The sequence below is a fragment of the Acartia tonsa genome, chromosome 1, assembly GCF_053477335.1.
Source record: "Acartia tonsa isolate MP-2025a chromosome 1, ASM5347733v1, whole genome shotgun sequence".
NCBI classification, from domain to species: Eukaryota; Metazoa; Arthropoda; class Copepoda; order Calanoida; family Acartiidae; genus Acartia; species Acartia tonsa.
The window spans coordinates 21353988-21366132 of NC_137260.1; the positions used below are offsets into that span (position 1 = coordinate 21353988).

The 12145-nt window shown below is 31.0% G+C and overlaps 1 protein-coding gene across 1 annotated transcript in view; it reads left to right on the forward strand.

The window, feature by feature from the left end:
- Positions 1–1964: 1964 nt before the first annotated feature.
- Positions 1965–12145, forward strand: part of LOC145314857 (uncharacterized) — a 73966-nt gene continuing 63785 nt past the window's right edge. The window contains exons 1-3 of the mRNA XM_080154941.1: positions 1965–2053; positions 5424–5534; positions 11608–11696. Coding sequence (XP_080011067.1) covers positions 2049–2053; positions 5424–5534; positions 11608–11696 — 205 coding nt within the window. The 5' untranslated portion in view covers positions 1965–2048. The remainder of the gene's footprint in view (positions 2054–5423; positions 5535–11607; positions 11697–12145) is intronic.

The window sequence follows — 12145 nt, forward strand, 5'->3', positions numbered from 1 at the left end:
TTCACCACCTAGTTCATCATCAGAAGAAGCTGAACTATCCAGAATAACCAACGCAAAAACATTTATTGATGTGACAATGTTAGATAAAACTAAACCCCTCAAGAAAAGAATGTATTCTATTTGGGAGGTTTATCATCTTGTATACCCAGCCATGAAAATACGCAAAGCTTACTTTCTTAATGGAAAGCGTATTTAACTTAGCTTGGAATACATTTATAGTTTATTATATATGCCTATACTGGGACTACTAAACTTTTTCTTTTTCTCTTTTTTCTTTTTTTAACAACTTACCCCCATTGGAGATGCGATCCTCAATTTTCAAATTCTTTGAACGTACATATAAGACTTTTACAGAAATGCTTCGCATCCACAACTATCTATCTATGCTTGATATAAAGTCAACACTTTATAGAGCAGATTATGAATATTTGATTGATGCGTGCCCTGCAATTATCTAGTAGCACTCAGGGGCAAGACACAGTTACTTTAGCTAGGCCCAAGGCATTATTTGTATCAATTTATGCATTCATAGGCCTATCTCTACCTATATGACACCATATATGGGTAATGCTAGCCTATTCATGGTAATCTGTATGTGATTTGCTAATAGTATATGTTTATTAAAGATATTATGTTTATTATTAATGTAATCATATAAATAATCAGTACAAATATGTATGCCTACAACCATGCCTGATTTACGTCACATATTAACACACAGACATTTAATTGTACAGACAAACACTAAAATCCTGGTCCAGAGCTAATGTTATAGCATGTACCTCTTAAATTTATTCAGTTATTTATTGACTCCCCTACCATCAACTTCTCTTTCTGGCTTTAAAAGGTAATGACTTAGTTGTTTGGCATGCATTGTAGTTTAAATTTAGGCCCCTTAGTACTTAGCATGAATTGAGCTTAAGCCTTGTGTTAGAACTCTAACACTTAGCACAATTCACTGCTTGGGACTTAGGGCACATTTCTGTCCTACTCTACTTATAATTTTAACACTTATCCTGTAAATATTTTCATACTTAACTTATGCACTTGTAATATAAATACACTTTATAAAAACATTTTCCTTCCTTAATATTTAATATACTTATATAATTCTGATCGAATATCAAAACCAACCATTTATTCTTAGATTAAAGCAACATAATACTTCGCGTGGGTCTTTTGTTGAGCTTCCACCAGCTCAACCAAATTCGTATTATACTTGTGGGAATAGAGGGTTAAGCATTCTAAACAAACGAACCGACAATGAGAATGTCTATGTGTATTGCAGTAAAAGTAGGTTTTTAGTAGTACTCATAGAAGAGCGGTCTCCATACCTAAATTTGGACAAACGCCCCATTCGCACACACAAAACAATAGTGTGTGTGTTATAAAAAGCAGGATATTAATCTATTATGGCTCTTTATATTTCTATTTTAAAATTTGGTTCTCGATTTTAATTGTCATCAAATTTTAATAATTAATAACCTAAATATTTTAATTACATTCTACCATGAATTTTTTTTAAACGCTTGACTGATAATTGACCAACAGGATACCTTTGTTTTAACCTCTCCAAGACGTGCCAGTCCTAGAACAAGGAATTTATACTTATATAAGCAATAGCGTGGATATTCTATAATGATACTATCAATCATGTATAGAGATGATATACTAGACTAAAAAAAATGACTTTTTTGAAAGGCTACTTAATTAACTTTTATGTTTAATTTTCAGTCCTAGAGTAGTATTATATTTTAGTATATGGTATACTAGCGGCTGAGCCCCTAGAGGTCTTTAGGGGAGCTTTAGATAAAAAAAAAATTCTAGGTGGAGATTCAAGGTACCCTACCCAAAAAAGTTATATAGTATCAAACTTTCATTTTAGTCTATATCCTTGTAAGAAAGTTTACATATTTATATTAAGAAAAAATTTGATAGTATTTAAGTATTGAACCTCCAGGTCAGCCTACGGAATAGCCTCAATACTTGAGAAGGCCAGCCAATCTGCCGGACTTACAGACGATGCCAAACGTTACATTGGGACCCATATGAGGTTAGTTTTTGTTAGTAGTAACGCTTTTTGTAAAAGAAATTTAAAAGTATTTTTTTTGCAGTTGTAATGTCTTTACATATTTTAGCTATTAGCTTTAACTTTTAAGGCTACAATTTAAGAATAGCTCACATCTTAAAGATTTTAACAATCCAAATTTGATATTAGTACAAATTCATAAAATTTCCTATGCTTGTCTAGGAGTAGAGCTTCCTTATATAGTCTTACATGGATATATAAAGGATATAAATTTTATAAGATTGGTCCCTTATGTCTTAATAATGATAATTTATTAGCTATTAAATATATAAAACTACTAAATAATTTTAACAAAAACTGACAAACATTAATTCAAAATATCATTAAAATTAAAGTAGATTATTTAAGTAGATTAGTCGCATATACATTCTACACGAATTGTTAAAGTTGAAAAAATACAAAAACAAAATTATTCCAGTCCATAACATTTAAAAAAATGCTTAAAACGCAATTGATCTAACTGCTTTAACAAACTAAAAGAGTGAAAAAAAGCTTAGCATCATTTAAAAGCTGTATAAGTGCATTGTAAAGCACATACAATATATCAAACTTTTTAGCTACATCCAAGTAAAAGCTTAAGAAGGAAAAAATTGTAAAAATGACAACTGCAATCAGTATTTATTGTTGCACACTTCATGTTCATTCTCAAGAACAAGGAAAACACTTCCATCGAGGACGATTGTGTTCAATAAAAAAAAGATTTTAAAGACAAGAAAAAACGTAATTTAAAATATCAGAAAACATATTTTATGTTGTGTCTTTATTCATCTGAAAGTAAAAATACTATTATTCAAGCCAAATATTTCATTTTTTGTACGAAAGCATACGCATTTTTTCTCAAAAATCTCGTTTTGTGAAATATTTGTTAAGTTTTCGCAGACGGGCTAACCGTTTGTGAACAATTTTAGGGGATTTTGCTATTAGACTAGAGCAGGGGTTAGGCTATACAGCTATATAATTTATAATTAAATTTATTAATTGTAATTTTAATCAGTTAATTGACCCATCAATAGACAGTAAATGTGACAAAAAAAACATTGAACTCTTTTAAAACAAACCATAAACTTTTGAAGGTTAAACTATTTAATAAAACATTAAATCAGAAAGCTACTAGAAATTAAATATTGGTTGAACATTAATTTATTTATTTTGAAATGTGATCATAGGCTAATTCTGGGTTCAATATTATATACAGGGTGTTTTTTTTATTGAGTTAAAAGTATTGCTTAATTTAACCCACTTGCCATTGACAGAAATTAATAATCTATATCTTAATTTCTTCATTGATGTGGGACATTTTGTATGAGAAAAAAATATTTGGCGATTTTCAACAAATTCTGCCTTAAAAACCGGTTTTTCCAAAGTTAAAAAAAACCGGTTTTTTGTTTTCTTCGCAGGAGATTTCCTTGGTCCTTTTATGAATTTCACCTTAATTTTTTTTGATGTTAAAAAGTACAATAAACAAGGATGACACTATCCATAACTGGCGAAGCAAAAAATCAAGGATTGAAAAACAGACACCTATTCATGGTCGAATTTTAGGTAATAGAAATAGAAAATGCTATTATATTTTATCCTGAAAAATAGCTCATTTGAATGATACACAAGTTAAGTTAATACAATGCCAAAATAATGAAATAATAAATCTATGAATAGGTGAATCCTGTGTTATTAATGCCTTAATTAATTAAATATATTGTCATATGGGTGGTAAAACCCCATAACTCCAATACATTACAATATTTAGAGCTGCACAAACCCTTTCATTGAAAGTATATTTACTTATGTCGACATGACAGTATGTCAGTGTAGTTTGCTGTTATTCCTGATATAAAGGTCGACAATATCTTTATTATTGAGAACCTATGCGAAAAAAAAGAATATCTATCCTCGCTATGCATTCGTAGACTAGCAAACACACCAGAGAGAGAAAGGTGAAAATGAACTGTTTGTTCACTAGTCCCCAAAGTTTCATAATATCGTTTTCTTATTCGTTGGTCTATAAACTTTGGGAACTTTTCATTAGTGGATTCATTAAGTTGAGTGTTCAAACATTTTAATCACTAATTTTAATCTATAGAAGTGTAATTTTGTGTATCATCATTGGGGATATACATCAATTTATCGGCAATTTTTTATCTCTCTAGATCCCTGCAAAAACACACTAGTAGTTTTTACCCTTCCAGGCTAAATATTACCATTCTAATAATAAATTTTAGCTAAATTAAGGTACAATATTTCTTCATTTATTATTAGGTCAAAATGTACATGTTCATGTATGCAGGAATTAGACAATGGATAATTAAACCTTCTTATTCTATAAAAAATATGTCTTTGTTATTGATAAATGCTGTGTTATACATGGATCTAAAGGGATAAGACAATGGCCGATAAATAAAAATTAATGAACATCCCATATATTGATACATATTAAGTGGTTGAAACATTGACACTAAACTTAATTAACCAACAATAAGACAATAGGTGATAAAGTGATGTTCACCCCAAAACTACGGTAACTTAACGAAATTAGCCATTTTATGAATTAAATAGTTTAGATTGAAATGTTTGGAAACTAAGGGCTTGTTACATTATATATCGTGTTAATAAAGCTTTGGGTACCAATATGAATTACTGTTCCATGTCCCCTCCCTTCCTGCCTATATAGAGTGCTTAATATTCAAGCTCTAAATATCTACACTTCACCTTTTGTGTATAAAATCAAACTATAAAAATATAATTCTCCATATATTCGACTTTGTTTAGTTTGAATACTGATTAAAATGGATAAATATTTGGTTTAAACTAGTTACAATAAGTAATTATTAATATGTTATACTAATATTGTTTGTAGTTGGTAGTTGCTGTTCAATTGTAACTATAGAAGTTTACAAATAATTGTGGAGTTTGAACATTTTGTTGGTTAAATGTGAATAAAGCAAGAACTAAAATTTCTTTTGAATAAAAAAAATACGAAAATCATTCTGCTGAAGTTAACTCACTGATTAGTCAATAAATTAACAATTAGGGAATGACTAGTTTTTCCCCTGCCTTTATGACCCTGCATGACCTATATCGGCGATGTCCTGATCCTGCATGGCAAAACAGTATCCAAAATAACCTTACCTGACCTGGCATAAAGAAATAAACAAACAAACGAAAACCTATCTTACCTCCTTATTTTCAATTTATTTTAGGAATAAGGGGGGGGGGGGGGCTCAACAAGAAACTTTGAGGGATAACGCCCAATTTTTGTGCTGTACATGCGCGTTCTTGTGTCTATGCGCGCTTGTCTCCAAACCATCATGTCACATGAACAAAATGTTATTTTCAGATTACTGACTGAAGACAATCTCAAGTTGGCCTCTGAGAATGAGCGGCTGCGGCTGGAGCTCAAGGACTGTATCACACCCGCAGATTATGAGAAAGAGATTAAATCAATAAGGTAAGAAGACCAATTATATTGAAGCTCTGGAAAGTGTCACATGTGACGTCATAAGAATACGTCTATTATCCATGTCTTGTTTAGGGGTTTCCTGGCACACTTTTCCTTTCATCCCTCCTTTTTAGACGTATTTTTATGACATCACACATGACACCTTTTATTGCTTTATGGTATTTATATCTGCTTCTGATGGGTATAATTGTCCTTGTTTCTAAATACCCTATCTATTTTCAAGACATAATTAAATGTAACAAGAACTGTTATTTAATTATTTATTTTCTATTTACTAGATGCCAACTTAATTATTTCTAAATAAAAAAAAACATCTAGTTGTGTTTTCACAAAACAAAATTTTTATATGTCAAATTATATTTTAGGCAACTAATCAAGTACAATTTTTATTACATTAAGAAAAAAAAGGACTTTCAAAAAATTTAGTTTTATTGAAACAAAATTCAAGATTTAGCTTTGTGCAAATAAGGTTTAGATCGGCTTTTTGCATAAATTTGCAGATAAGATTAACAATATAGAATTTCATTTCAATGTTAGAATAATCTAAGCAATTTAAAGTTGTATGTAAAATTACCCTAAAATTTTCCTTGATAAACAGTTATACCACTTTTTTGAACCTACTCTTGTAAAATGTAAAGGATCAATGGACGTAGAATGTGTGTGAATATTATGACATTGTCGCTAATTTAGCTTACTAACATGAAACTCATTTATTGGTCAGCCCGTTTACTAGTAGGACGGTAAGGTATGGGGGTAAAGGGGCCGGAAGAGGAGAATATTTATTTTAGCCCGCTGGGTGTTTCACTTTATTAGAGAACATCTTAACAACACACACAGTAGAATTACAAAAAAAATAAACAGCATTGACACTTTTATCCACCTAGCTTTGCTGCTTCTATGTGAGTATTTGCATTTTTTTCAGCCATAAATATGCTCTTTCAGGGTTTCCAGAGCTGGATCTTTAAATTGTTTATAGGTGATTTAAACCGGGGCGATTCATTCAGCGCGCCATCAAATTATTAAATACCAATCTTTAAATTGAAATGGCATGGGCGATTCAGCGCGGTCAGTTGCGCCGAACCGGCGCGGCAATGGTACTCAACTAGTGGCATTGCCGCGCTAAATCGGGGTGATTCATATTTAATAAATAAATATTTTTTTAAAATTAGTTTAATATTTTATTGCAAAACTACCGTGAAAACATTTTATAGTTATTTTTAAAATAAATTATATATTTTTAAAAGCGAAGCTTTTCTATAATTAGGGTCGGTCCGTCCGTCCGTCCGTACGTCCGTCCGAGATAGATAGCTTTTATTCGTTAATTTAGGCATGTTAGAATTGTCCTATCGATTTCAAACTTTGCATGATGATTCCTGTAGTAGTTGGGTACGATTTAGAAAGCGTAGCAACTCTATAATCATTACCAGAATGTCCGTACGTCCATTTTAAACATGTTGATTTTGTTACTTTTTTAACAACAAATTTTCAAGTGTTTTAGTTATCCGTTTGATCTGATTTTTGGTATATTGATTCCTGGGACAACAAAGAACAATATTATAAGCGAAGCAACTCTATAATCAAGTCCAAAAATGTAAGTATGTCCATAAACATTATCCTGTTTTTAAGCAGTTTTTCAACAAATTTACCTACAATTTTGATTCAACATTTATACATTTATGTTTCGATTTTTCAGTTCAGACACTATACAAGTGTTAATGTCCGTTTGTCCTACCGCTTCAGTGCTTCGCTTTTATGGATGTTGTCATCCTTGTTTTTATATAAAACACCGTACTGACCCAGTTTAAGTTAAAAAATTGTATCGGCACGTATCGATATTTTAGTGAGTGCGCAGGCGATTTAACAACACCGCGCCGAAAATCTTATAAAAATCCATGTTTTATAGGCGCGCTGTGGCTAACCACCAGCGCACCTACGGTTCACCTCTGAATCGCCCCGATTCAGCGCACTATAAAAACGATTTAAAGATCCAGCTCAGGTTTATTATTGACAGAATAAACCCCCTGTGAGAAACTTTTCCAATATTCTTTAGAAACCGATTAATGTCCGCTGGATGAGAAACAATTCTCAGCCATACTAAAAAATTATGTATTGCATCGTACTAAAGAGAATTTTCCACGAATAATAAAATAAAAATCATAATATTAATACCAGTTCCATTAGCCCAGGTCTTCAAGAAAACTAGTTTTAATTTTAATATCCGCGGAAAGTAATAATAAAAAGCTAGGTTTGTAAATGTTGGCCTCAGTTTAAAATTTTTGTTTTGGCTAGATGAAATTTTATTGAATTGCATAAATATCACATTATAGTTATTGTCTTAAAAATTCCATCATCAGGGCGCATTTTATTACCATCATAAAATTGTTTTTAGTTTTCTTAAAATTTTACCCAAACTAAGAAAACGTATGTATTTAATTCTTACCCTCAAACTTACTTGAATGACTGCCCCATCCCTGATTACAAGTGAATTTAAAGTTGGACTAAGTTGAGAAGAAACTTCTCATCCTTTTTCCTGGTATTTCATTATAGTGTGCTATACTTTCCGCATAAATACTAAAACTGCCATTTTGTTTTAATATTAAAATATCAGAACCACCCATTATTATATTTGTTAAGCATTTAAAGTATTAAAGTATTTAAATATAATAAGCAATTGCTAATGCTTTACTATTATGAAAATGGCAAACAAAGGTTTTTAAGAGAAAGTGAAGTTTCACCTATCATTAGAAACTTTGAATTATACTTTATCATCAGAGAAGGAAAGGTCATGAGTGGTAAATAAATTTACAACCATGTCTTCCCCCTTCCAATATAATTTTATTCCCAGGAAAAGTCAAAAAATGCATTTTTTCATCTACAATTTCCTATCATTGCATCCCTGTATATCCTACAATGTTCTAACTAAGATATCTTTCTGTAACAAAGTTTTATAAAGAGTAGATCTTTATACATTATAGAATAAATGTATAAGTATAGATGTATGTATATCCCACAGACTACCACCTGGTTCCAGTGATGGGTACATTTTTGTCTGCTAGCAAATTGCTTTCTGCTCTTTTGTAGTGACTTGGCTGTGTTAATATTTCCGACGCTATTGACTGAAATTCAAAGACCCAATTGAAATTTGGCATAGGTTTCCCCACCCCATGAACCTATTATCTTATTGATATCACAAAACATAAAAATTAAAACATTAAATTGAGGAAGGGTAATCAAAATTAAGATTAAGAGTCAGACAGACCCATTTAGCATAAATATAGCATAAAACGATATAAGGCACAAAAAAACTTTCCTGGAAAAGCAAGCGATATTTTGCTTTATATGAAATAACTGTTTTAAATTATAAGATAGCTTTTTTTATAAGAAGGAATTCTGAAAGTTAATCCATCAAAATAAATGAAGTTAAGTGAGGCTAACTGAATCATCTTTTAACACTACTTCATAAATTATGTAGACAAAATTTGTAAAAAAAATATAGACATATTATATGTATATGCAGGGACGATGGCAGATACTTGATGTAAATCCACAATGAACAATGAACTTACACAAAATTACCCCTTTTGTAGATTACCATTATTTGTTGAAAAGTTTGGACACATCAACACTTTCCCCTCCATCTATTACTGTTGTGACTATAGTTGTTACTTTTTGGTATTTGGTAATAGATCTACTTTGTAAGCCTAAGCTAATATTCTCTTTTCATCCTATATGTATACTCAGGGACCTAAAGGTATAAGACAATGCTGATAAATGAATTTACAATACATACCCAATAAAGGTAAACAGAATTACACCTTCTGTAGATTAATGGCTGAAAAACGTTTGGACATTCATCTTAATGAATTAGCCAATCAAAATTTAATAAAAGTTCCATGTGTTTTAAAGACAATAAATAAAAAAACTTTATTGTAAAACTTTGGGAATTTCTTCTATTGCACCCTTATTTCTGAGGCCTTAATGAAATTTTTCTTTCCAAAATCCTCTCAACTAAGCTATGTTAAAAAAGACATGCATATAAAGGTATATTAAGTATTTATTTTAGATGAGAAGGTGCATACTTTTCATCCGATATCAATTAATACACATAAAGAATGTTGAGAATAGTTTTTTTCTCGCTTCGTCTTATAAACAGCTTTTCGCGGATATAAAATGTACAATTTAATTATTTTTCTCGTATTTATTCGAAACCGATTAAAAATATTAAATCATGTATTATTTGTGTGAAATGATACGTTAGAGATCATGTTATTAGAAAGAAGTTTTTGTTTATTTCATTTATTTAGACTACTAACAGTACCACTTATAATAATTATTCAAATCGATAAATCTCTAATTGCAGCCTTCCTAAAAAAGATAATACTATTATGTTTATTTTAAATAAATTTACTCCTTCCTTTATTTGTGTCTTGAGATGCATAAAAAAAATCTTATCTATACTTTGCAAGGCGTATCACTATCACTTTGCTGCATATATCAGCTGTGGGGATATATATTGTTTATAAGATTAATGCCAGTAAAAATAATGTTTTAGAGATTTTTTGCTAAGAAAACTAACTAAAAACAGGCTACCCCAAAATAAAAAAACTAGCTTAATTTAAAATTTCATTATTAAGGCAGATAAGAGGTTTAATTTACTGTATGGTTTATAGTGAAGAGGTGATTTATTGAAGTACTATTCAATCATGGAAAAACTTAAAAGATTTTGTCATCTATAATACAAAGTAGAACGATGTCTGTCTGTCCGTCTGTCTGTCCGTCTGTCCGTCTGAAGCTTAAGATCTCGGTAACCGCTGAACCGATTGGATTCTACTCTTCAGGGTGTATACCTATTGGTCCTGCGGTGGTTTTAAGCTATTTTCTTAAATCCCCCCCCCATTTTTTATTTTTTTTTTTTTTTTTTTTTTACAAATTTTACGAATTTTATGAATTTTACGAATTTACGAATTTTACGAATTTTACGAAATTTACGAATTTTACGAATTTTGCGAATTTAATCGCAAAATGTTTTCCTGCTGGGTAGGTGCGAAAATTTGTGATCCGTTCTGCTGGGTAAGTAATAGAAGATGTAATTATACCTCTTGGGGCAAAGACCCTAGAGGCTAGGGGCGAAGCCACTAGTGTAAACATATATAACGTTAGTTAGATATTAGCATGCTATAAACATCAAAAACTAATGAAAACATTGAATTGTTTTTTATAGATTTGGTATACAGACTTTTGTTGGTATACATTTTCATTCTGGTTATTGTCAATGCTATAAATGGCAAAATGTTTACCTTGCTTTTTAACTATAATCATTCCTAATTGATAATTCCAATAGTTCTGTCAATAATTGTTGTGAATATTTGTAACTATTTGTGTGTTGATACTTTGTGCACACTATAGAGTATAGGTTTATCAAATTTTCAACTTAGTAAGATTAAAACTTGCCAGAATAGGGTTAGAATCAAGAATATCAGAAATTAGTTAATTAGGTCATCATAATGATTCAATATTTTCAACTTATCACCCGCAAAAAAAAGATGCTTATCTCGATTCTTAAGAAACTGTTGCATAAAATTTCACCACTACACTTCTGTCTAGCTGTCTATAAATTTATATTTTACAGTCACACACAAAAGTTAAACCTCCATCTAGTTACTTATTTCATTAAACAGGATCTGTTATTACATCATTAAAATAAACAATAGAGGGGGAATGGGTTAAATAATTGTATGTCCCCAACCCGTGGACCTTGTAGCTACTTTAAATTAGGTCTTTGAATATCAGCCAATAGCGTTGGGAATATTAACACAACCAAGTCGCTATAAAAGAGCAGAAAGTAAAAAACTAGCAGACGAAAAAGATGACTATTGCTGGCTTTAGGTAGTTATCTGGATTATACATCTATTCTTATAATTTATTTTTACATCAGAGTTAGTTCAGTAAACTTAATTTGTATAAATTCCCAAACAATCCCATTTTACCAACATTTACACAAAAGCCTTGAGAACTTTGGACATAATTGTTCTTGTAAATTGTGTAATGTTTATATTTTTAGGTCTCAATTAGAGAAGGAGAGAGGGAAGAATAAAATGTTAATGCAGAGATTAAAACAAGGAAATTCTGAAGATATTATTTGGCAGAGAGGTAATATACCACAAGTTTTTGTAGTGAAGCTACTCTACAACTCACTTTGTCCGTGTCCGTTCTATACCTGAAATGTGAATTAGATAACTCGGCTTGTTATTTTATTGTAGACTAGCGGCTACGCCCCTAGAGGCCTCTAGGGGGCACTTGAGGAGGAGAGAGTCGAATTTAATAACCCAATTTCTTATTTTAGATTTTAAAAGGAAAATTTAAAAAAAAAAAAATTTGGGGGGGAGGGGCGAAATTGCCCCCCCCCCATATTTTTAATTTTAGTAAAAAAGTTTTTAAAAATTTTTTTTCGGGGGGGGGGATTTTTCATTTTTTTGGGGGGTTGGGTGTGTCCCACCCCCCAAGAAAATAGTTATAAACCTTCACGGGACCTATGAGAAGCTACCCTGTTAAGGAGAACCCGATCGGTTCAGCGGTTAGCGAGATCCTTCTTTACAGAC